Below are 27,883 nucleotides of genomic sequence, written 5' to 3'. Positions count from 1 at the left end.
ATTTCTCAATAAGATTTTCAAATAAATAATGTTAAATTTACTATACTTTTTATGTGAAGAGGAGCCAGACAGAAGGGAGCCAATTAAGATAGATTCACTCAAACTAAACAAACATGCAACACTGTTCAATATTGAAATATTAAGAAATCGTATTCATACTCGTTTTACTATTCTTAAAATATAGGATATACAGACTAATAACATTTTTGAAACCAGTAACATGAAACTTTCTTTGGAAACATTCACAGGAACGGGACAGAAGGGATTCACTTAAGAAAGATACAGTCAAACAAGACAAAAAGGTACATTACGCATTTTATTTCCATTGAATTATGGTATAAAATATGTTGCTTATAATTATTTATTATACTACAATTAAATTCTAATCCACTAATATGTTCAACAGACAGAAGAGCGGGACATAAGGAAGCCAGTCAAAGGAGATTCACTCAAACAAGACACACAGGTACACTTTAACACCATATACTCTCAAAATGTGCCCATACTTTAAGTATCTTTCTTCATAACAATACAGAAACATTCTTCACAATAATAGTAATATGTTACTTCATAATAGCTGGAAAGACGAGGCAAAAGAGAACTTGTTAAGATAGATTCATTCAAATCAGTCAAACAGATACAATTTTAAATTGATATAATCGTAAATAATTCACATATTTTAAGAACAAATGTTCATACCCTAGAGTTCTTGGAACCCATGATATGAAAAATTCTCTAGTAAAAGGCTGTGACAGAGGTCGTCGATTAACTTTTTTTTAAAGGAGCCATTCAAATAACGCAAACATTTGCATCATTCACTCATTTTATGATTAAATGATTTAAATACATCAGCTAAAATTTAAAATTCTTCAAACTATCACAATTGAATTCTAAATCACTAATATGTTTACTCATAGGCTGACGATGGAGACGTAGAGGAGCCTGTTAAGAGATATTCACTCAAGACGAACATACAGGTACACAATTAATATCAAAGACTTTAACATTTTACAAATATTCTATGATTATTCACATCAATGCTACAAGAAAATTCAGAAATCAATAATACAATATTTTCTTTACTGATGGCTGGAGAATAGAGATATGAAGGACCCACCCAAGAAAGATTCAGTAAAGCCAGGCACGCAGGTACACTATTTAAACTTATGCCGATAAATTGTATTTACACTACAGTATTTAACTGTTATTTCATTAAATTATATACATTTTGTAACATAAGATTTTCAAACAAGTGATAAACATTCTTGATACTAATAATCTAAAATCTTCTCTAATAACAGCCAGAGGAGCTGAACAGAATAGAGCCTGTAAAGAAAGTGTCACACACGCCTGACAAACAGCTACACTACTTAAACTTCATACTCAGTACCTATTTTAATTATAGCTATCCTTCTAAGCAGTAAAGGCATATTTATTTAATAACAGACAGAGAGAAGATAACCGGTTATCACAACGTCACTTAAACAAAATAGGTACCATTCACATTTTGTCAAGCGAATCTACAAAGATACAGCTATAATATGAATCTCTTTAGGAATACCCATGAGGTGGGTTCGAAGTTATCGAGTTAGAAGAGTATCACTGGAACCGGACATACAATATAATGAATTAATTCATGGGATAAATACTACAGTTACACTTTAAAATATTTCCTTATTCATTGTTGCTAACATTTAAGAAGAGGAGTAGTAGGGAACTTGTTCGGAAAAGTTGACTGGAGACAAATACGCTAATACAAGATTCATTTATACATTATCAAGCTATTTTTAGGCAATACAGTTAAAATCGTCGACAGGTAGAAATAACATTTCAGGTGAGAAGAAGAAACGCACTTTATAACTTTGGAGATGGTTTGGAACGTCATTGAATTAGTACTGTGATTGGATAATGGTGATGAGGCGTCGTAGCTAGTGGGTGGAATCTGCTACGGATAATAAACCCTTCAGTGTGTAAGGGTTGTGCACACCTTTGTTTACTACTGTGAGCCTGACGGATTCGTTCAAAGATGCTCAATTTGACGTAACATGTGTGCAGAAAGTTCTCAGTGGTGACATCCTCCATACAATCTTCCACAGAAAAGTCGTGTCATTTCCAAGACAGGAAAGGAAAAGTGACCTATTCTTAGATGATCCGCGAAGATCACTGCTCATCGACTAAAGTTGCAACTATCAATGATGCGCATTTCATTATGGTGACGACGAGAATATTCAATGGAATGAGATCCACTATGCCCTTCATGGTAAAAGTCACAAACGTTGCTGCGATATTCTGTCTCAACCTGCTTACAGCTCCACCTCATGCACTTCCTCTATAGTCCGAAAGAAAACTAGCTGTTGCTTCACTTCAGACGAGAACATTCAGCTGGCATTCACAAACTAGCTAAGAAGTCAGCTTCAGGACTCTTCCACTAAAAACCGTCTTATCAGACTATGGGATACTCCAGTGGTGACAATGCGGAATAAAAACGTTCAAGAAAGGAATGTTATCGTATTGATTCAATGGCTTTCCAAACTATCCTTGCGTAACATCCATCATTGTTAAAATAAATAATTACTATTAAATTATTATATTACTGTTCTTAAATTCATATCATTGAATTGAACTGGGACAGGAGAGAGTAAATCAATGCGTTTTTAAAACACTTACTACACATTAAAATTATGCGCAACGCAATGAATGGTTTATTTATAAAAATAATAACAAAAACTATGATTGACAGAAAGAAGAATGTGCTAGAATGATGTCACTTTTGATGTACCTCTAAACCTCTCGGTACTGACCAAATTATAAAATACTTTTTTTCTGAAAATTCGCACATATCCACGGTAGAGTACATTTATTTCACTGGATGGACGTGAACATTGAGTCGTGTGTTTCAACTTCATTTTCAATATCTACAACTCTTGTCATCGACGGAAGTTCAGCATGGCAAGTTGTTAATGCGATAACGAAATAAATTTTCGATCATTGGACATCACGATTGAAACGCTACTCGACGTTAGTGTGCACTGTCAGAAAATTAATTTCTTGAACAATAACGTAAACAAAACATCTAGTGCATTAATTATTTCTTTCTAACAGTTCAGAACATTCGTAAACATTTGTTGTCATCCATGTGACGACCACGGTGCTACTCAATACTGGAAATGCCAGTTAAAAGGTTTGATATCCACTCCCAGTTTGAAAGCTGAGAGCTGTAACAATTTCTTACTTGGCGTGCCTACTCCATTCTTGTTATATTATACAGTCGTCGTCTGTAGTTCACACATACGTAATTATTTTATATTTTACATAGGATACAACTGGATCAGCTGCATTTTGGAGAGAGGTCGTTTTCAGAAGATGCAATGTACAATGTTTACGCTTGACGGAGTAACAAGTTGACTAAACTCACTGATATTACGTGACTTGGCTCCCGCGTAGCGCCTTATTGGAGTAATATTTTCTTCAGTATCACAAAAAAGAATAAGAAAAGGCCATCTTAGTCTATCATAATGAGTTTGTAGGTGACTGATGGCTGAAGTTTTTATCTAGAATCCAGTGCCTCCTTATGGTATGAGATGTTACTACTTGTTAAATTATTTTTAAGGAGCAGCGTTCAAATAACTCTCTCATAGTAGTTTATCATATGAATAGAATGAAATTGATATCTCGAAGAAATATGCATATTTGTGTATAAAAAACGCGTACGATCATTCTACTGCCATTAGTCGCTACATAGTTAGCTTCTGTACAGGTCGATAGTTCACGAAGTTAGAACATATCTCGGTACGAAGCAATTCAGTGCCGCTTTGAACATTTAATTCAATATTTCTCTTGTTTCTTTTGACAGAAAGAGGAGCCGAGCAAAAGGCCATCTCTTAAGAAAGTGCAGCCACCTCAAGCAGAGCAGAAGGTATACATAATCATACACATGCATATATTCAATATAATACTATACATTCAATCTCTATAAAACTCATAACAATATTATTTCTTCTATAAGGCGGCAGAAGAAAAAGTACAGCCGCCTAAGACAGAAGTAGCTCCCAAACTGGAGACACAGGTACAGTAAACAACTGGCAGCGTACGCAGTAAGACACGCTAAAGTCAATGTAACTGTGCACATAAAGTAACGATCAAAGTTTGTACATGACTGAATGAATTACTCTTTCAATACGTCGATAATGTAACGCTGTAAGTTCCTACATTAAGAGACCTGACATGGGGAATACAGTCTAATATCTTAGCTCTTAATGCTCGCTTTTAGAACGAACTGAATGGCTTGCTTGATCTAAATAACATGTACAAGATAAACGTTCATAGAACCTTTCTTAATAGCTTGAAATGAAAACAGATAAAAGGTACATATCATCAGAAATGAGGGAGAAAGGAAATGCAGAGGTCCTTTAAGCAGTGAAAAGTCCATCTCAAGCTACAAAACAGTTACTCACACTTTACTAGTTTTATGACTTAAATCTACATGTTTCAGTTCGTTGAGAAGGGATCTGAAGTTAGGCCAAGACTCTCCGTCCTAATCAAGCAACTTTAATTATCGTCACAAGCATTCTTATAAAGCCTTTAATTCTTTTTAACAGGTTACAATGACTTTAGTTGTTGATAACGCTTTACTCAATGCTCCTCACATTGGGAACTAACAGCCAAGAAACAGTAGTCACTCACTCACATTACCATAGCCGCTATAAAACTCTACATAAAACGCATGTGAGAAAAATACTGTAGTATACTTACCGGTATGTGTTGAACAATTTTCTGTTCAGCCAAATCTGTAGTTTGCAAATAAAGTTGGAAACTTTCAGACAGACATGGTGGACTAATCTAGGTCTACACGAGAAGTTATAGTCTCTCATTAACTTTAGAATTATTTAATATTTTGTGAAATATGTAGAATTATATTAAATATGCCATGCTTAGTTGAAACTAAGTTCAAAACTTCCCCATAAAGTGAATTAAATAGAAATCAGAATTAGTAATAATACACAGTTCAAAAAATTAGCGAAACATGTTTTGTAACGTCTGATATGTGAACGTTAATTTGGCAGATGAGGTTCCAATGGTCGTACAGCATACCATGAGACCTTAGCTACTCAGGGTATGTCAAATTGATGTTGTACTTTATCTGTAGGTGTAGCCATGCATTAAACTGTCAGGTGACCCCTCAAAACAAAGTGAACAGCAGGCGTCTGAGTGTCGTGAGGTACACAGACTACTGCGGTCATTTCAGCACGTTGTACGTAAACCAGCACATCCCATGAGACATCTTAACGAGGTTCAAGTCGCAAGGGCCGTCACTTTGATCCAGGAAGGATGGACGTTTCATCGTGTTGCTGCGGATCTCAATGTCTCCCCGTCAGTTATTCAACGCTTGTGGAATCGCTACAATGAGATGAGACAGGCCAGTTCAAAACGATGGTTGCACAAGGTCGTGGACGCATGACAACCCCACAGGACGACCGATATCTGACCATCTGTGCGTTGCGGCGTCGTTCAGCAACTGCCAGAGAACTGCAAAAAAGACCTCAGAAGGGTCACTGGAGTCACGGTGTCTAACCAGACGTCCTGTTCGAGTGCCCAGTTTAACGCAGCAACATCGCGCAACTCGCCTTCTGTTTGCCCGTACCCACGTCAACTGGCAACTTCGCCAACGTGTTGTTCACAGAGGAGTGTAGATTTCCCCTCACACAGCGTGATGGACGCCAATGTGTATGGAGACGCAGTGGTGAGCAGTACATACCAAATGTTGTCCAGGAAGGCGACCGATTCGGACAAGGTTCTGTGATGGTGTGGGGTGGCATCAGTATTGATGGCCGTACGGATCTTGTCGTCGTCCGTGGTAATCTTACCGCTGTGGGGTACATCGAGCAGATACTGCTACAGCATGCGTTGGTTGCTGCATACGGTGTTGCTCTCAATTCGTGCTCATGCACGACAATGCCAGGGCTAACGTAGTGCGCATCTTGCGAGAACTGGACAGTCAAGAGATGGAATGGCCAGCAGTGAGTCCCGACCTTAATCCCATGTACCATGTGTGGGATAGTCTTGACAGAAGGGTTCGTGGGTGTCCTTTTCCACCACAGACTCTCCAAGACCTCGAACAGGCTCTCATTGAAGAATGGGACCCGATACCGCAATGTGACTTGCGTCGACTTGTACGGAGCATGCCACGTAGATATCAAGCTGTGATAAATGCTCGTGGAGGACATACACCATACTGAAGCTCTTCAACTGTGATAAAATCCACCTTGGAGGACTGTTATCACTTTGTTTCGCCCCTATTTGGACATTTCGTCAGTGTTCTGACACTGAACGCAAATCCATCGATGTTATTTTGTATACTTCAACGGTAAAGAATAAAGGTTTCGTTGGTAATATACCTGGGTGTGAGGTATTGTTTTGTGGAGCATGGCATACGTTCAAAAACTTGTTCCCCTAATTTTTTGAACTCTGTAGCGTGTGTACTTTTTCACTAGGAGATGTTCTCAACGAGCGATTGTTGACTGATTCCTGACCATAGCTTGAAGATGTTACAGGGTAACTTCAAATTTGAATACAGGGAAAAAGAACATCAAACCGAAAGAGAAAGTCGATTTAATGGATTATTTCGATAAAATGTGCCACAGTTATTGAATGAAACATAAGCCAATAGAGAAGACAAAAATTGCCGACTTAAGACATGTTGAGAACTTGAATGAAGATTAACAGATACATAGATAAATTTATTTAATTTTTACTGAAGAAAACACTGTGGATTACATTTTTAATATTCCAAGAGTAACGGGATAACATGGGTAATTAAAATGCTTGAAAAATCGGGCATAAGATTTTATTTATATAAGATATATACCAGTAAGTTTTACATAACGTTTCTTAACAGCTTTAAATTATAACTGATAAAAGGTAAAAATCCTCGTAGTGGGTATAAATGAAATGAAGAGTAAAAAATCTATTTCACAATAGAAAACTACTGACGAGAGGTGGAAATAGTGGAGCATGGTACTGAAGGAAGGCATCGAGTGAGAAGAGAGAACATAGTATGTTCTATTGTCAGATGAGATGTTACGGAAAGTTTGGAAGGGAAAATAATGTTTAGGGTAGTTGACATTGTTAAGCTAATGGTCGTTATACTTTATTCTTTCAAGATGCAGTATATGGGTAAAAGGTGGTAACTGGTCACGTCTGTTTGCCAGTCATTAAACAACACGCGAAGAACATGAAATAATCATGGAGAAAGAGAAGAGTTTCCTAGTGAGCACATACAATCGCTCGAACTCCACCTTAAAGAAACACTGATTATTCTAATCTCGAGTGGTTCAAGAAGAAGGAAATAGTGTCAGACGACAGTGGTTACAACAAGTGGAGGAAATGGCAATGACACAGCATATTTCAAAACTTGGAGCTTAAAGACTTACGTAGAATACCTAAGACTACTGTACCTTCATTCGAAAATAAGAAATCTGCAATCTTCAGAACTGTTAGTGAACAAATTGTGAAAGGAAAGGACATCAATTGAAATGTGTGCTTAGTGTATGCTTCCTAACCCACACTCACAGTATATAGAGCGTGTGATTTTTAACTTAAACTAATAGAAATCCTTAACTGAATAATATTAATTTCATCCTTACACTTTCCATCCAAACATAGATACCTAAAAAGTACGACCCACTGGCATATGTGCCAAGTTCAGATGAAGAGGAAGAGGAAGAGGAAGAAACTATTGTTGAAAAGAAAACCGAGACGAAGGTATGTGGTTGTCGATGTAGCTACACCAGACACCTGCTTTTTTGGTGGTTACTGTCTTCCGTTATGTCTCTGTAATCAAGTGGTCGTCATTCGTCTCCAGCTATGTATTCATTGTGTTGCTCATCCCTTTATTCTATGTTGGCTTTGGTAGTAATTGAATATAAATGTTGTATTTATCTGTGTAATTCCTATACAAGTGATATACGGAACATGTGCAATTAGGGATGTGGCATCAGAAGTGTGTTAAAGTGAATCTTGATATTTTTCTCGGACTGGGATTGATTAATTCACCACAATGCATAATGTAGAATTCTGAATATCATTAAACTACAGATCGATACTTTTGTGCTCGTAACACCAACTGCACGGCACGATATTGAAGATAGGATCTAATGTAATAGAAAGTTAATCGGACACAAATTCGTACGTAAAGAAATAGAAAAATAATTAAATTTCTCATCGTATCTCTTGTCCTGAATGGATTAACATGAATTGCCTACAAAAATTAATTTCATTTTCAACAAAAGTTTGTCTGCTGATAATACAAGCGTAAAGACCGAGTGAAAAATGGCTTGGTTAGTCATTTCTATAACTTATATGTCGCACTTTAATTCTCCGGTTCACCATCAAATGACAAGCATATACTGAATAGAAGTAATTCGAATGGAGGTAAAGTTTCCTTGTCGTCTCTGCAGTACAAATGTTCTTATTCTGAGAGAACAGAACATCATTGAGGTGTTTTATTGATCCCAATAAAGCCAGAATATTGTACCTTGCAATCATTATTTATAATAGTAATAAAGGTGCGTATGATATTCCCCGAATCAGCATAGTAATTTATTTATTTATTTATTTATTTATACATCAATTTATTTATTTTATATAATTGAAGTTTTCCAGTGATAAAGCACCAATGACATAACACAAACACATATAAAAGTATACGGAGAGAAGTGGAATGCACAACAGCCCTAAAAAGAGTACGATTAGGAAATTATCTTGATTATTTAGAACGCAACAACCTCTGATGCTACATGGCAAGCTAGGGAACAACTTAAAATCTAAGAATAGGAAGGTAAACATATAGACCTAGTTAATTGTCAATTCGTCATTTTTCCTGTTAAGTTCGTAAGACTAACTTGCCGAAAATTAGTACATTTCATCTATTGTATATGCCTTTATTTAGGAAACCAAAAAGGTTGAGCCGAAGGCGCACAAGCCGAGTAGCTCTGAAGATGAGGAGGAAGAGAAGGTGGTTCCAAGGAAGTCTTCCTTGAAGGTGAGAAGAGACACGTATGCTGAACTCTGTTGTTCTCGTTCTGTGCCGTCGCGCGCTGCATTATCTCTTTCTTATCTTGAAAGCTTATGTCTATGTTTCTTCTTCTTCTTCTTCTACTTCTTCATCTTCATCTTCCTCTTATTCTTATTCTTCTTTGCCAGATGTAAATATTCCTGCTGGTTGCTTTGTTGTGTTCGTCCTGTTGTCTGCGATTTGTGTCGCTTAGTGCGGTATTTCAAATGTTTGTCTTTTAAAATACACTTTTTATGCCTCTGTTGACTATTGTTTAAAGTGAAAAGTGACTTTTACAAGTAATTGTTTCTATGAACATTCTAACATCAGTCGTTTTTCAACTCTCACGGGAGGAGGAGTGGCATACATGTAATATGAAGGTAACAGTCACCTGGTCTTATCGTTGAGGAAGTGTTTAGTCATCTTGAGTAACACTGTTCAATGCTGGCTCCATCATCAATACCGTTAACATTATGAGTTTGAAGAGACGAATATCTCGATTACAAGCAAATTTGACATCAACATACTATGTATATATAACTTCTGTAAAACATAAAATACAACAGTAATAATAGAACTTCTAGTATATTTCAGTTTTACTAGAAGACACTTAACTTCTTTTTCCCCATTAGTGTTATGCAGCCATTTTTATCACTGTGTAATATTCTGACGTAATTCTTCATGCATGCCGTCGTCTTGTCTTAAAGGTTTCCAGTCTACATACTTCCACTGTGCTGATCTCTTCGTTAAAATTCGCAAGCACTTAGAATGAGCATTTGACAATATCTTTCAACTGTGTTCAATATGTGTCTGAGGAACTTAATTGGTGGCGGTGATATGACTGAAGAAGTATTGTAAGATCTTGAACATTTGGCTCTCGTACTGAACAGTAGTTTGCATAGCCTCTTCAGACTCAAGACCAGACTAGGTATGATAACATTTCTTCTGCTTTCCATCCTAACGCATAATAGTCCAAGAAACTCAGATTTAGCATTAGAAAGGCTATTCACTTCTTGAGAAATATGTTGGATATGTATCTGAACCCCAATATTCACATTTATTTATAATATTTTGAGCCATTTTATTGAAACAAGTGTGTAATTAATACAGTCGTAAAGTAGCAGGACATGAGGAAAACTATGAACCCCACAAAAGTATCAAAAAATAAACTCAATTGAAGGTATCCCATATCTGCCCGCCATCTTAATATTATTGAATATTACCCTCCAACTTGGCATAAGCTGCCAATGGTCCAGATTTCATAAACTATGGAGTTGAGTAATGTGTTTCTATGATTGCAATTCACTTAACATTCGTAATCTCTGTAACTGAGAAGAGGTACACATTTTGTATCTACCTATGGTCTAAGTGTCCAACGCCTAATGTTACTTCGTACTGCTAGCACCATCCTTGTATAATGAGAGGATATAACGTTGCCCACGCATAAAGTAACAAATAGACCTCTTAGAGTTCCACAATAATACAAAATAATAATAGACCTTCTATGACCATACATTAAAGTCGGTCTGACAAGTACATATGTAGAACCCAGAACAGTCGAATGTGCGCAGTTCCTTGCTAGTACTGGAAGAAGTTTTAGGAAACTGCTTAGTGTCTATAAATGCACGCTTGCATATGCTTTTACACGACCACAGTTCTTGCCCTGCAAATATTACAATAATGTACTTAAAGCACACATTGAATGTGATATATTCTCCAAACTTGTTATGTTTTAATATAGGTACAGTGGTCTATCCGTCTGGCAACATCTGACTTTCCTTTCGGAAATCAATTTGAATTAATGTTGATAGTGCTATTTTATTATTCTGCCATGAAGCGACTTAAATATAGGCAAGAAATTCAACAGAAATTCAATTCTATTTAATCTAGACTCCTAAGAAATACGATCCTCTGGCGTATGTGCCTTCGGAAGACGAAGAGGAGGAGAAAAAGGTCGTTGAAAAGAAGACAGTCGTTAAGGAACCAGAGGTGAAGGTGAGGAAAAAATACTTTCCATGCAGTGGCTGACATTGTGATCGTCCTCGCCGTAGTTCAGTAGCTCGGTGTGGTGTCGTTTGCTTTCGATATTGCATACTCTTGAATGTAGTTTGGCTTTCTACCAATCCCTATGAGCAGAAAACAACGCAAGTAGTTCGATGCACAGTAACATAATCCATCAGTGTCCCAAGAAGCTATCATAAATATAACACACGTAGTTTAAAGTAAAATAAAACGTTTCGAGGCTATTATGTCTTGAACACGCTGCCACAAACATAACCCTCGTAGTTTGAAGCACAATAACACGTATTGCTATGTCCTGAACACGCTACCACAAACATAATCCACGTAGTCTGAAGCATAATAATACTTTTCTGCTACCACAAACACAATCCACGTAATCTGAAGCACAATAACACTTTTCCGCTATGTTTTGAAGACGCTATCACAAACATAATCCACGTAGTATGAAGCATAATAACACGTATTGCTATGCCTCGAACACTCTACCATAAACATAATCCACGTAGTCTGAAGCATAATAACACCTTTCTGCTATGTCTTGAAGACGCTACCACAAACATAATCCACGTAGTATGAAGCATAATAACACTTTTCTGCTACCACAAACACAATCCACGTAGTCTGAAGCATAATAACACTCTCCTGCTGTCTTGAACACGCTACCACAAATATAATCCAAATAGTTTGAAACAAAGTAACACTTTTCCGATATTTCTTGAACACGCAACCACAAACATAATCCAAATCGTTTGAAGCACAATATCACTTTTCTTCTATGTTTTAAACACGCAACTACAAACGCAATCATATAATCCGAAATACAGTGACACTTTCCTGATATCTCTCAATGAGAGGAGGAACGCACAAAATTAATCCAAATAGTTAGAGGCACAAAGACACTATTCACTGTTGAAATAGTCTTGAACATACCATCACAAGTATAAGCCAAGTAGATTAAGATACAGTAACACTGTTCTCTTTTGTTTCAAGAAACAGCTACAATCATATACCAGTACTGGCACGATTTGACTACTCTGCTATGATTCAACAAGCTTCCGTAGACATAATTCGAGTCACTGCCACGTTTCAATAACACAAAACTCTAGCTGTTAGAGAGGCATATTTACACTATTCCACTTTCTTTCAACAAGCGACTAAGTACACAACGCGTGTGGTGTGCGGATCAAAGCGACTAAAATCGTAATCCAAGTTTTGTGAAGGACAGCAACTCCATTCTGCCACGTTTGAACAAACTACTCTAAATACAAGAACAGTGGCATAATTTCGTATTTTTCAACATACTTCCCAAAACCATAACACTGAAGTATAATAACGAACTCTTAAGACACAACTCGCTCCAACAGATGTAATGACAGTAGCACGTAGCATAATAAACACTAAAAAGGAACTGAGTTGATTTGCCAAGCTTACACCATTTGTAGTTTGACGGGTAATAACACACTGTTCATTTGTTGTTTATATTAAGTAAACTATCATGGACAATTCATTTATCACTCTAGTTTTCTACATTACCATTACAGATCTTTTCTATTTTCTTTTTTGTCAAGAATGATGCCGTTCTTTTTCAGTGTCGATTCACTTAATATAGCTTAAAGCTTTTAAGTCTGTGTAACTCGAATATAACACTTAGATCATTTTTTAGAGGTTTATCATAGTGCTCTACGCGTTATATTCGTGTTCGACAGACTTAAAAGCTTTATGTTATACTAACATGACCCGTTGTATTTTTTTTATTTTCCAATGGAGGAATTAACTTGTTACATTATTTGTGAACATTTCACAGTAAAGTACTATGTACACCAGGCGAGTTGGCCGTGCCGTCAGTTACGCGCAGCTGTGAGCTTGCGTACGGGAGATAGTGGGTTCGAGCCCAACTGGCGGTAGCCCTGAAGATTGTTTTTCCGTAGTTTCCCACTTTTACAGTAGGCAAATGCTAAGGCTGTACCATAATTCAGGCCATGGCCGCTTTCTTCCCACTTTTAGGCCTTTCTTATTCCATTGTCGCCATAAGACTTATCTGTGTCGGTGCGACGTAAAGTCAATTCCCAAAACAAGTACTATTTACTACATATAATGCATAAATATTTCCTTCCTTACGCTTGAACAGTTGATGGTTCGTTCACTTAGTGGATGAATGGTAGCAGAACAAGTATATCGGTAATAACAATACTTGCAAAAATAATAGTATTTCTTCACCCTCTAAGGCAGGGCCTCTCAGGGTGCATGCGCCTGGTGCATGCACTGTGCACGGTGCAAAAGACGACTTCCCTTGGTTGACCAGAGTGCATACCCCCCACTCCTCGATTTGGAGCAATAGCGCTTACTCTCTCTTTCCTCACGCCTGTCTCGCTCTCTCCCCCTACCTCCGTTTACCACACTTGCTCCGTAGCGCTCTAAATCCGAGCTGACTTGAGCCGAGTAGAGCCGAGCTTAGCCGAGCTTAGCCGAGTAGCCTAGAGACGAAGTGTTGGTCCGAGCTGAACCGAGCGGGACCGATCCACAGTGCACGGTGCTCTTGCGCCTCGATTTGCACGCGTGAAATTTTGGGCGTTTGAGAGGCCCTGCTCTAAGGTATAGGGAGTACAAATACTTTCTTTCAAATTTGATCCCCTCTATGAAGGCATAGTTAGCTCTAAATGCCAAACTTTGATAGAATATCTTAATCAGTGAATTCGTAATGAATAAATTAAATTAGAATAACGTACTGCCAGTTACAGCATGTGTTTCTTTCTTATAGAAAACAGTTTTGAATAAACCAGAAAACTTATGAGAAAATTGTACCGTACTGAACTATTTCTTCACACGTTTTGTTTTAAAAGAAATTAATTTGACAAAAACACTGTAATTCTAAGAGTCCTCGTCGTCAAATTGCGTGCAAACGTAAATTTCAGCTTCAAACCACGTTAAGTGGTTTTGTGAGCATTCTATTTCAAAAATATTAATCAAAAACGTTCCTTTTCTTACATCTGGATTGTTCATAGTTCTTTCGCTAGACTGATAAATGGTACCAGAACAGGTAAACACATGTTGGTAGCAAGAATTCCTCGCAGAATAACAGTATTTCTTTACCCTCTAAAGAATGAGGTAATAACGTATAAAGTAATTTAACTTTAGTCCGTACGAAGCATACTCCTTCAATATAATACTGTGAACTGTCCAGCTTACATGAATATTAGTGCCTATCGCAATATGTTGCCCAAGGATACTTTTCGCTATTTAGCAGGTAAAAAGTAGGTCTTACAGTTGTCAAAGAAGGATCATTCTTGTCAAAATGCCATGTGATTTACTACTTTTAATAACTTAAATTGAATATCAGTTCCCGTTTGTGCCAAAAAAAAAATCCTATTTCACATCTCTATCATAATTGTGGTAAAAGTGTTCATGCAAACTGTGGTTCATGAAGTAGTCAAAACAACCGAGCTGCAGCAAACTTCATTTACAAACACTTTATGAAACATAAACAGGAGCAAATATTTCAAATCACACTTAATTTTCACTCAGCCTCCCAAGAAGTACGATCCCCTGGCATTTGTGCCTTCCGAAGACGAGGAAGAGGAGAAAAAAGTCGTTGAGGAGAAGAAACCTGAGGTGAAGGTGAGAGACCTTTTTCTGTTTAAGCAGAGGCTGATGTTGTGTTCGTCCACGCTGTAGTCTAAACACATATTGTCTGCTTCAGTGATCTCTTTTTTAAACTTTGGTTTTGGTTTAGTAGAATTGTTTCGTTATTATTTAACCTTCCTGTACACACAAACAGTCCAAGTAGACCTCACAATCAGTAACAAAGCAGTAGTGGAGGTGTGTTATACTCAACAATACTGATATTACGTTGGTCATGTTGTGAACGCAAATACTTCAAAATTTTTCTGTGTGCCTATACAAGAAGAACGGTCAACAATGAGAAAACTGTCGTTAAAAGACGGAGGTGAAGATGTCCCTTGTGTTAAAAGCAAGCTAGCTAAATTTCCCCGTCGTAAGCACGTTTTCCTGGTCACTTTAGTCCAGTAACGAACATATTTCATGTAGATCTGTCAGTTAACAAGAAGGGTCCAAAGTAACATACATACTGATATTTAAGAAATTGCACGTACTGAGGATGTGGGATTGGAATATTTGCGGGAACACAGTAGTGTTAACGTTCTCCAACTTAGTTTCGCATAATTGCAGAACGTGATCTTTTCCTTTCAATATGTTCGTAACACAAATTTCACCTACCTGACTGAATTTATCGGAGAAGAAAGATTTTTTCTGTTGTGAAAAGTACGTCCTTCACCTCAATCAAGTCAACTTTCATTTGACATCGGTCCGTATGCTACATACTCCTCCAACATAATACGATTAATATTAAATAAAACTTTTGAACAATAGCTTAGAACATTAGTTCAAACTTACGCGATCTAGTTCAATGATTGGTGTATTTAAAAGTTAATCTTTGTCAGGAATAAGCACTTTACTCCTATCTTATTAACCTATATGTATAATTTAATAAGTGAAGTATTGTACACTAAACTCTGTAAATAGCCGATAGAAGTAAAATGTTGACAACACATGGGTAGTGCAAGTCTGTAGAGTAGGTAGTGTTTATCTTCGTCTAGTAGAAATGAGTATCACCGTAAAGCAAAGAATTCAGCAAACATTTCACTTACACTTCATTTGCACTTAGCCTCCGAGAAAGTACGACCCTCTGGCGTTTGTACCTTCAGAAGACGAGGAGGAGGAGGAGAAGGAGGAAATAGTCGTTGACAAGAAGACCATCATTAAGGAGCCACAGGTGAAGGTGAGGGGAGAGACTTGTGTGTTCCTGTTCAGGCTGTTGTTCCTACCGTTGTCCAGTAACTACAAATTCGTTTTGTCCGTTTCAGTGATCGTCCAGTTTTAATGTTGTATTCTTCGAGCAAATGTGTGTATGTTGTCTTCTTTGTGAGGTTCAATAATATAAATATTGCAGCATAAAATAACCCACAAGGTTCTAATAATTTCAGCATTTCATTTATAAACATAGTTTTTCTGTAACTTTTAAGTAAAACAGTACTTCTCAGAATATATTAACCTCCAAAATTAAGACTCATCAGGAATGTTTTATTCAGTTCATCACATTGTAAGGCTTCAGCAGTTCATTCCACGATCAGTGATAAACTACTGCATATTACACTCTGTGTTGGGCGGGGGAAAAGTAATTTCAATGTTGATCAAAGATGAATACATGTTCATGAGTGTACTCTTCACACCATCCAGAAGAGTCTCCTGTACTAAACCATCGACTGGCCGTTATTCGCAGGGAGATCATGAAGAGGGGATGTAGCGATAATACAATATAAGAGATCTGCGGACTTAAAGTGGCCCGTTTTACAGATAAATTCACCAAATTTGGCATGCACATAAATGTGTATTAAAAGATAGTGTCCTACTACTACGAAAGTAAAATATGCATTTTAAAATTCTGTAATGACGTAGGAAACATTTTCACAAAACATGCGTTGAGCATGGTTCTTTTAGAGTGATTATATATAGGAAAGTACTCTGTAAAACACGATTTGTTTAAATGTCTTAAGTTTTAAAGGAAATCATATTTATTTTTTCACAAAAATTATCATAAATTTACATATTTGAATTCTTGTATTCTTTCAAAATATATCTGGAGAAAACTTATATATAGTATCGTAAAATGAAGTATACAGATAGTTCAGGATAAAATGGTACTTATATATTAAACCAATGTTACTTTCTGTAAATAAGGAAAGAAAATTTGACAACTGATTTATTTGACAAGTGGTTGATCTAAAATGACATAACATACAGGTCATTTCTAGTAAGAGTTTTGGAACAGTTAGCACATGCAAAAGAAGAAAATATCACACTACACAACATTTATAAATCTGTATGCACTTTTTTTTTTTTTGCTATTTGCTTTACATCGCACCGACAGAGATATGTCTTATGGCGACGATGGGATGGGAAAGGCCTAGGAATGGGAAGGAAGCGGCCGTGGCCTTAATTAAGGTGCAGCCCCAGCATTTGCCTGGTGTGAAAATGGGAAATCACCGAAAACCATCTTCAGGGCTGCCGACAGTGGGGTTAGAACCCACTATCCCCCGATTACTGGATACTGGCTGCACTTAAGCGACTGCAGCTATCGAGCTCGGTACCGTATCCACTATTAGCCTTATATTTAGTGGTGTCATCAGTCTCTTCTTTGGTGCACTACCAAAATTTTCAGATGAATTACCCGAGTTATTAGTAGATTCGTTGTATTCGATAGTATGTTCTTCTTCTGAAGTTGTAAATGGAGACATTTATTCACCTCTTCGAAAACTCGGGACTAAACCTGGGCATTTTAACAGCAGTTAATCGTATGTTATCACTTCAAGAACTTATTTATTGTAACAACAGAGGAACACTTTGTCTACAACGGAAGTAGGGTTTGCTCACGTAACAATGTTCTCACAGCTTCCTTTAATCTAACAAGACCATTTTGAACTTTGGCCTGTTCAAATGGATAAAATAGTTGCATTTCTGTGGTTATGACCACCACGAAGGGGGCGTGGCCCTGTGCATGTCAAAACAAAATATATTTTTGACACATTTGTAGATGGAATCCGACCATGAAAATTGGGAAATATAATTTCAACATAAAAACTTAATTTAAAAATCTGTTTTCCGGCGCAAGAGCGCATACGTCCACCTTAATGAATAACATTTCTTCGGTATTCATTTGGGTTACTGTCTAAGTCTACCAGGAGCGTCCAGGAAAGTGAGAGATCTCATTTCTTGGAATTAAAACTCCATAATTTTTGAAACATTGTGACGTTATGGGGAGATCTTCTTCTTCATCTTCTCCTTCCTGGCCTTTTATTTAATTACTAGGGGTCAGCACTATGTGTGAATTAAGCCCATTTTTATAGCCAGATGCCCTCCTTGACGTCAAACATGTGTGGAGGGATGTATTTACTATTGCGTGTGTCCGTGGCGGTTTGTAGTATGATATGCTGTATGAAAATGAAGAAGTATTTCGAGATGAACATAAACACCATGTGGCTCAAATCCCAGGCCCAGCTAGGAATCGAACCTAGAGTCCTCTGAACCGAAGGCCACTGCGCTGACTATTCAGCCACGGATACGGACGACTTTATGGGGAAATCATATACTAAATGTTACTTTTTAAACATATACACAGTGTAATAGAGAGTGTATGCAATGACAAATTTCCTGCAGGAGACGAATATTTGCTTAACAAAATTCAAGAACAATACAAAAAATGAAAATAAAAGAGGTTATGTTGCAGAACTTAGTGTTCTTACTTTGAGGAATACCTTGGTTAATATAACCAAACCAAACCAAACCCCATGGCACTACAGCCCTTGAAGGGCCTTGGCCTACCAAGCGACCGCTGCTCAGCCCGGAGGCCTGCAGATTACGAGGTGTCGTGTGGTCAGCACGACGAATCCTCTCGGTCGTTATTCTTGGCTTTCTAGACCGGGGCCGCTATCTCACCGTCAGATAGCTCCTCAATTCTAATCACGTAGGCTGGGTGGACCTCGAACCAGCCCTCAGGTCCAGGTAAAAATCCCTGACCTGGCCGGGAATCGAACCCGGGGCCTCCGGGTGAGAGGCAGGCACGCTACCCCTACACCACGGGGCCGGCACATTGGTTAATATACCATATAGTAAATACAAGGATGGCAATCGTGGAGTAAGACTATTGTTTGTAAGGAAGATTAACTGCCTTTACCACAAGAAAATAATCCTAATTAAAACAGATTTCTGATACTAATAATTCTATTTTGGTGGGACACCTCCTATTACACGTGAATTAAAGTACTTAATTCAACGTCACCTTTTAGGATTTTGAAAAACTGTACTAAAGTGGGAATTTGTAAGAACTGCTGATTTCAAATTACCGAACACAAGATCACCCAGTCGTCATTAATTATTTAGTATCGAAATAAGATACTTAGGAAGTGTTAATTCAGTTCGTACCTACCAGTCTTCTACTGAATTCTCTATCACTATACAGTAATACACACCTTATTTGCACCTAGCCTCCCAAGAAGTACGACCCTCTGGCGTATGTACCTTCCGAAGACGAGGAAGAGGAAGAAAAGGTCGTAGAGATGAAGAAACCTGAGGTGAAGGTGAGGGACCATATATATGTGTTGGTAATGGCTGACACTGTGCTCGTTCCCGCCGTAGTTCATTCGTCCACTGTCTTGCTATTTGCTTAAGTGATCGTCTACTTTTAGTATTGCTTTCTTCCAAAAGAGCTGTATCGTTCTTGTTTTGCCTTCTTGTAAGTAATTCAAGTATACCTCACACACAATAACAGGTTAGTTAAAGCACATTTTAAGAAACCTGAGGTGAAGGTGAGGGACCATATATATGTGTTGGTAATGGTTGAAGTTGTGTTCGTCCCCGCCATAGTTCAGTAGTTCACAGTCTTGCTGTTTGCTTAAGTGATCGTCTATTTTTAGTGTTGCTTTCTTCCGAAAGAGTTGTATCGTTGTTGTTCCACCTTCTTGTAAACTTTAAATAAATCCAAGTAGACCTCACACACAATAACAGATTAGTTAAAGGCATTTAACCAGTAGCGCAAGCATTACTCTCTTACAAACACTTTAGACATAGTGTAGGTTGACATGCGAAAGTTTCAATAGAAAGAATGTCAATCTCATTATTTATATAAGTGAAAAAGATAATTCTGAGACATATATTTAACTAGTTTTTCCTATGGTGAAAGATTCATCTTGTATTTGCTTGTTATCCGGATTAACTTATGTAGGATACCATTTATGTTCAAATAATTACTCAGCATTTTCGACACATGCAATAAGAGTCACCAACCACATGTTTCCTCGCTTTGTTAATTGTATTTGCTACTGAAGTCCATTCAGGGCTGCTACTAGACTGCACACGTAGTGTGAGCCAACTCTATTTTTGTTCTACGTTCACCTACTGATTGATGATACAGGAAACATCTGAGAATTATTAACAGAACAGTAGGCGCTTTGTGAAATGAGTAGAACTAAGAATGAACTGACAAATATGTCAGATAAATATGTATTGTTGGGTAGCATTCGTAGTGTTTGTATTTAGTTCCATTTTATAGAGATGTGAGTAGACTAAAACACAACAAAAATCGCTTTATTTACATTCAGCCTCCCAGAAAGTACGACCCCCTGGCTTTTATCCCTTCAGAGGATGAAGAGGAGGAGGAAAGAGTTATTGAGAGGAAGACAACCATGAAGGTGAGAGGAATTAATTTCCAGGCCGTAGGTGTCGTTGTGTTCGTTCACACCGTAGTTCAATAGTTCAACATCGTGCTGTCTGCTTTAGTCTCCGCCTTGTAGAATTAGACATTTGCAAATCAGTAATACAGGTAGATTTTAATTTAGTGTCGTTTTGTAGATCAGTACTTCTTTCATGGTTAGAGCCTGACATACTATTTTGAGAACTTGTCTCACTGACATGGTTCAGAAGTAAGAGTTAACATTCTCAGCTCGTTTCGTAAACATGTACGGTTAATACTCTATATGACCTCATTTGTGTCAGCCTCCCGTTGGTGTACAAGAAATAATACCAGTTTAATTTGGTAAGTTAAATCGACTGCAGAGACTCTAGCAGAAGGTCGACTAGTCTGAGTACTGGGGGTGATGAACATCTAACATTTACCGAAAATGCTTTCTGTCCCTCAGTGACTGGCTTGGCTAGCTCATTACCCAAAAGAGTCTCGACAACATGTCTTAACGTGTTGCTTATCTATTTTAATATACTTCAGCACAGCTGAAATCAATGAGAAACTAGCGTATCCATAACTAATAACACACAGCAGATGGAATAATTTGAGGATACTCACGATGAGCTGGCCTTTGGCATTAGATGGAGTCAGTTAGAGATGGCATAAATAGAAAACAGGTAAACATTCAACGAATCGGTGTGAGAAACTATTGAATCTCTAGTGTAAGTAGGAAGATTTTGAAAATGAAAGGGGTAGGAAAACCTAAAATTTGGGAACAAGTCGGGTAGAGTAACAGAAAGAGTAAAATTAGTGAATAGATGATCATTGACCAAGTATGTTCTTTGCCATGAAATATAATTAGTAAATAGGTATATTTCACTTCATTATAGGGTGAACAACTATAACAGTTCGAAATATATAAATAGTTATAGGTTATTGATAGGCGGTATTAAGAAATGCCAACAGCGATATTTTTGAAGCATATAATCTGGGTGTTTCGAATGAAAGAGGGAGAAGCATTCTAGGATATTTTACAAATAGTTTGAAAATGAATTATTCGTGATCCACGAATTGCCAGTTGTCGCATGGACAAAAACAGTACGTTTTTCGGCAGAAATTTTAAAAATATCAAGGAAATTAAGTAATTTCTATTCAAAGGCATATACGGACAGTTATCATAATCTTGTACATTGTAAATGCAGAATGAAACTCTAAAAACTGAAAAACGTTCAGAGAAGTCAAAAAGTAAATATATTGGAAGTTGGAAAATTGGAAAAAGAATAAGTAAAAAGGAGTTTAAAGAAAACTAATAACAAGAGTGAGTATTCATCTGTAGCTGAGAAGTGCGAAATTAAGGGAAAACACTTGCCCATATACGAAAATTCAATTTGCACACAATACATAAGAGTTATTGGAAGTACTAGAATGCACCGTATGAAAAGTTTTCAGAGTACACTCACATTAAAAGTAAAGAGATTAGTTTTTGTAAAATTACAAAAAATGTGAGATTCTTCTAGTATATAGAAATGTGCTCACACAGAAGCGATTGTAAGGGGTTAGTTTGCAAAGTACATTTCGAAGTAAGAAAAGAGATAACAGTACGGAAAATGACAAAACACAAAGATAATTTCTAACAGAAAAAGTTGATAATCATATCAGAAAGGATCAATAAATTTGGGAGAATTGGTTAGTGTGGAAAACAGATTATTAGAGATCACTGTTAAATCTAAGAGTTGCTTCTCACACTCTCTAAGTTACAGTATCGTACTCAGGGAATACGCCTCTTGACTTATTTATTTTGATGCATACTAAAGGGCCAGCCCAATGGTCCAGGGGTAGTGGCCCCAGTTTTGAAACCCGGCCAGATCAGGCAGTTTTACCTGAATCTGAGGGCTAGTTCGATGTCCACTCAGCCTACGAGTGAACAGTTGGGGAGCTATTTGAAAGTGAGACAGTGGTCCCGGTTCATAAAGTCAACAATAATGACCGAGAAGATTCGTCAAGCTCGTAGTATGTAGGACTTCAGGCTGAGAAGATGTCGCATTTTGGCTATAGTGCCACGGGAATAATAACTTCATATTTTTTATAAACGTAATGCACCCAATACTCAGAAAATCCTAATCAGTATGTTTACTATATCGCAAAGTAGGCAACTATGGTTCGTGAAAATATAGAGCGATCGAATTTTGACCGAGTTGGGTGAAGGTTTAGCAATACAGGAATCAATTCTGGTCCGGGAATTAGCACAACACGTTAATCTTCATTTGATTAAGTGCTATAATCTGCACATAAATGTTCAATATCTCACCTAAATAACAGTGAAAAACCAAATTGTCGAAAATCTGCACAAAAATTCGATTGCAGTAACTGAAGATGAAATTCACGATTATCCTTCTGAGAGGTTATCAGGAAAAGAGGGATGCAGCAGTGTGAAACGACAGTGAATTTGTGATATGCGAGAGACTGCAAGAAATGGAAATAAAGTAAAATTACTCGGGAAAATGAGTAGCGGGATATCAGAAGAATTCACTGAATAATACTGATAGGACTATATGAGGTGTGAAGTCAACGTCAAGAACACTATACGTCTGTGATTACTTCTTATGATCAGAGTGAATATCTCAGTAGTCAATAGCATAAGTCAATGGGAGTAAACTAAATCGATTATCGACAGTATTTGGAGGACAGGATTATGATGTAATTGTCGAATGCCCGGGATGTCGGTTCAATCCTTTGTAAGCGTCGAATGGTTAGCATAAAATGCAGGAACGTGAGCGTTTTCATCGCACTAATTTATGGACTCAAATAAGTGGATTAAAATTTCGTGAAAGTTTGCTTGACCTTCCAATCAATCAATACTCATCTGTAGCCCAGGTGGCAGATTCCCTATCTGTTGTTTTTATAGCCTTTTCTTAAATGATTTCAAATAAATTGGAAATTTATTGAACATATCCCTTGGTAAGTTATTCCAATCCTTAACTCCCCTTCCTATAAATGAATATTTGCCCCAATTTTTCCTCTTTTCTTGGTGTCCAGTATAGTATATTCAATCGCGGAGGGCGATGGACTGATCTCATTTTCTTTTAGTGAACGTCTTACAGTATACTGTAAGTCGAACAGAACTACGGGAAGATAAACATTTTAGAAATAGTTTGCACTAATAATAGAGTAAAACGCACTAGACGCTTCATGTGGTAGATAAAAGAAAACATCCCAGGAATTTCTGGCCAGTATCAGCAACTTAGGATTCACATGCATGCAAATTACGTGTTTTGTAGAGATCTGTTTCAGGAAAACAAACAATTCACTTACACTTCATTTCCACTTAGCCTCGAAGAAAGTACGACCCCTTGGCGTATGTGCCTTCAGAAGACGAAGAGGAAGAAAAGTCAGAGGTTAACAAGAAGGTGACGATTAAGGAGCCAGAGGAGAAGGTGAGGGGAGTAACTGTTATGTTCCTGTCCAGAAAGTTGTTGACGTTGTGTTTGTCTTCTCCGTAGATCAGTAGTTCAAGCTCGTGATGTCTGCTTCAGTGATCGTCCATCTCACTCTCTCTTATTCTCTCCTCCTCTGAAGTTAAATATTTCCAGAATCTGTGGCACATAACAGCACAGTAGTTGACGTAGATTCTAACAAAAAGTCAGAAACTACTATCTCATTAGTATAGCAAATTAGGTTCAGTAAGTCATATAAAATTGATAATATGTGAAGAAAAGGTGGGTGGCTGAAAGAAATATAATTTTCTTTGCATCCTCATAAACACAAAATAAAAAGAAAAGGGAACACACTGTATCCAAATAGTACTTTGATTCCCAAAATAATATGATCTACTGGCATATATTCCAAATTCAGGTGAAAAGGGGTGGGAGGTTGAAGATCATGTTTGGAAGAAGATTTCAATTCGGTAACCTAAAGGAAAGGTTGGTTGGTCGTCGCTTTAATGATCTCAACGTTTCGTCTTGGTCTGTACTATTTGTGTCGTGTCCTCTGTATTATAGCTTGTGAAGTCCGCTTCAATAGTCGTTCTTGTTTTCAACACTTGGTCACCACCTTGCTAATATCGAGTGATCTTCATGTATAATTATATGTTTCTTCCTTTTAGAATGTACAAAGAACACTTTCTAAATGAATATGACCAGTATTCAATTAACATACATATTACTGAAGGAATTGAAGGGAAGTGCTAGCATTAGCATGAGCAGGAAACTATATGTGTACAAACTCATGAAAATGTACATGTTTTTGGTTATTCATTTAAAGCTACGTCTTTTTTCTACAATGATTTTGCTTTACAATCCTTATCAATTCTAAGATTTACGTATGTTATTTGTTACGGAACATTTACTCTTAAGTATTCCAGTTCTATATTTCTAGACCAACCCCACGTGTAATAAACAAAGGCTACACTTCACGGTAACACGATTTTATAGTTTGTCGTAATATTTTAAACGTCTCTTACTGCCCTATTTATAGCAGTTGAGGCTTTCGCGGCCGGCGTTATAAATCATGTCTGTATTTTCCGGGCTTGTGGAGCATATGATGGTCCCAATGTTTCACCGAAGATGGCGTTCTACATTTTCAAGGGTTCCAATTGACTTCGATGGCTGCGAAGCTCACATAGTCTTGTATGTCAGTCGTGCTAGGTTTACTCTACAACGACGCGTCCTTGCCTGCCATATACAATGAGAGACGCCAGGCATGTGTTGTGGAGTGTAGACAGCTACAAGCACCCGAGCAATTAGAGTCTCAAGTGCTCACACACACACAAATTCAAGTGTGGTCAGGTTAGGAGAACGAGCTTGCATTGCCGAAGGAGGCCGCACTCTCCAACAGTTTTTGAAAAGATAGCAATTCAATTGAAATGGAATCCTTTTATAGTCAATCACGTCAAAATTCATCAATTTCTGACCTATGATTGATTAATAAGACGTACCGTAGATCTCGATCGTTACCTTCTAGTTAATGGGTGAGCCATTCAGTGTACCATTAAACTGTAGACTGAATACGATCTGATTTGACCTCAGTTAAGACCAGCTAATATCTACCGCATCGTAGGCGAAATTTCGACAAAAATCTGTTAACGCGATATGACGTTGATTGTCAATTATAACACTGCGTATTTTGACTAGTGACATTGAAAGTTGTTTGTAAAAGTTTATCCACACGCCGTAAAGTTTCATTGAGATATTTATCAAATTAAAAATTAAATGCATCCATTTTTGTATCTACGGCTTAATGCTTGGAGTATCTATATAATTACGATATCCAAATACAGAAGCATACCGGGAATGGACGAAATAAATGAAAATGGAACTTGAGACTAATGTGAGCAGATATATTTTTCACATATTTCCGAGGATTTTCAAAATGCATCTAGTGCATGTCAATGAATCCCTGTCTAACAATGAAACTTCAAATTAAATCGAACCTAACTGAAGAAAATTATTAAGTAATAGCTCAATTTGTTGAGAGTGTATGCTGATATAACTCATACATCGTCCCAAACATTAGCAATGCATCTTGTACGTAATTCTGCAAGGAATCATTTAAGAGAGAACTGCAACCTATCATAACCTAAAACATCACTAGGATTGGACTCCTTTGAATCTTCATATTGCCAATCGAAAAATAAAATGCTTTCGGTTCCCTTGAAATCAGCTACTGAGTTTCTTATATTGAGCTTTGTGTCAAGCAAATCATCAAATGAAATATCAGCTGTTTCCTTCCTTACATCTCTATTTGTGTCTAGATCCGTAAAAAGTACGACCCGCTCGCGTATGTGCCAAGTAGTTCAGAAGAAGAGGAAGAAGAGGAATCTAAGCAGAAGGTGAGGAGCAGTTTATCTGCTGTGATAGTCAGCATGCCGGCAGCAATATGTATTATAATACCTCTGCTTCCATTGTTTAATTCTGTCTCTTGTCAGTACGGCATTGTTGCCCAGTATTAGTGCCAAGTGATTTGTTATTGTTCTGTTGTCTTGCAAGTCAAGAGCTGCTGTTCTACTATGTTGGCAGTAAACAATTGAATCTGCTCTGCTGCTGGTACGTAGTGTTGGCCTACGTGACACTTTATCATTTTTATTTATGAATCTTAACGCTTCATTTTATATTTTCTGAGCTTTAGTATCAGGTGCAAATAACGAGCAATCTCACTGACTCTGCTATCAGATCTTTTCTCTGTAGACTATTAATTAAAAATAAGGAAGTGAAACTCGAAAAGCTGCTGTAATTTTAATGCCTTTCCAAGTTCATCTCAGTATTCGTACTTGCTCAGCTGGAAGTATTTTGTGCTTAGAATGTATTTAATCAAAACATTAAACAAATGTAGATTATTATTTAGCCGAATATGAGGCCAAAACTGACATAACTGAACTATTACTAGGAACAGAACTTAATTCGACACATGCTTGCTGCTCTAAAGACTTTTAGTCCTACGTAGAGCATTAATAGTAGCATGATATTGATTTATGGTGTAGGAACAAATGTTCAATGGAGGCCTAACAGTAAACATTATTTTGAGAAGGGATGTACGTTGATTTTTTAAAATTACTCCGCAGAATCACTAGCAACAAATCACATAAGAGAACATCAAGATCTGGCAGTAATCGGATAGGTGTGAAAGTGTGTAGTGGCGAGGTTAAAACATGAGTTCACAAGAGGCCTCTTTTACGACTTTTATAGAATACCTTGCCAGCTATGTTCCGTGTGTGAACTTAGAATAGTTGAGAGGAAATAAAACAGCATAATGGTCCGAGGTGCTGGAAAACAGAAGTGTCCAAAATAATGATCTGAAATTGGAGGCCCATCCAGTGTGAAATTAGTAAACTCTGTCCACGAGTGTGTATACTAAAGCGTCCTTTATCATGAATATTTTGCTCGTGTTTCAAAAGATATACATAGCATTCGTTTACTCGTAAAGAGCGTCAGAGAGTGATACGAATGTCACAGAGAGCAAAGAAATTGTGTTCATCAACAGAGGTCCTGACTATACGCATGAAATGAAGGAGATTTGGTGTTTTGTACTCTAATGAAATCATTACCATCCCAGTATCAGGAATAATGTTGATGTTGAAAGACATGCCTGAGTTTAATGCTCCTTATGAAAAAATTCACATTGCATTCGTTATTTAACAAGTTAATATCATTTAGAGAATAGTATGCAGATAGAGGATATGTTTTAAAAACTCGTCTTCCTATAAATAAGTTAAACGTTTTACTGCGTTGGAAATACTACTTCAACTCGTAGAATTCTCTGTGCTGATTGATTACACCGTTGCTTTACCGAAGTTAGTTATTCGGAGTGTGAATATTATGTCATGAGTTGCAGTATTTTTTTTCATATTATCATGTCAGTATTATGTACATAATCTTAGATAAAATGCCAATTTAAAAGTGCATTTTTGACTTGCTCAATTCAGTCCAGCTTCTGCTTCAGAATGCATTTTTATTCGACCTAACAGAACTAGGAATTCTACAAGCCCTATAAAGTCCCAAAAGAGTAATCAAATGTTCAGCAGTGCATTATATTATTGCTCCTTTTTCACACCTTGTCTTTCATCA

At 37.3% G+C, this 27,883-nt stretch overlaps 1 protein-coding gene across 26 annotated transcripts in view; it reads left to right on the top strand.

The window, feature by feature from the left end:
* bt (projectin protein bent) overlaps positions 1–27,883 on the top strand; it is a 520,921-nt gene that overhangs the window by 151,542 nt on the left and 341,496 nt on the right. For 6 of the 26 annotated variants that reach the window (XM_067141213.2, XM_067141207.2, XM_067141206.2 and 3 more), the window contains 7 exons: positions 3,854–3,916; positions 4,007–4,066; positions 7,663–7,761; positions 8,948–9,040; positions 10,943–11,047; positions 14,597–14,689; positions 19,132–19,224. The exons of 3 other annotated variants lie outside the window; for them this stretch is intronic. In XM_067141213.2, the coding sequence (XP_066997314.2) occupies positions 3,854–3,916; positions 4,007–4,066; positions 7,663–7,761; positions 8,948–9,040; positions 10,943–11,047; positions 14,597–14,689; positions 19,132–19,224 (606 nt within the window). Of the gene's footprint in view, positions 1–248; positions 303–406; positions 467–917; positions 978–3,853; positions 3,917–4,006; positions 4,067–7,662; positions 7,762–8,947; positions 9,041–10,942; positions 11,048–14,596; positions 14,690–19,131; positions 19,225–27,883 lie in introns of all 26 variants that reach the window. 17 more of the 26 variants (XM_067141218.2, XM_067141214.2, XM_067141209.2 and 14 more) reach the window with 10 other exon arrangements.

This window comes from Anabrus simplex, chromosome 2 (genome assembly GCF_040414725.1).
Source record: "Anabrus simplex isolate iqAnaSimp1 chromosome 2, ASM4041472v1, whole genome shotgun sequence".
NCBI lineage: Eukaryota > Metazoa > Arthropoda > Insecta > Orthoptera > Tettigoniidae > Anabrus > Anabrus simplex.
Note: the sequence above shows the minus strand (reverse complement) of the source record. Positions and strands in the feature narration are given on the sequence as shown.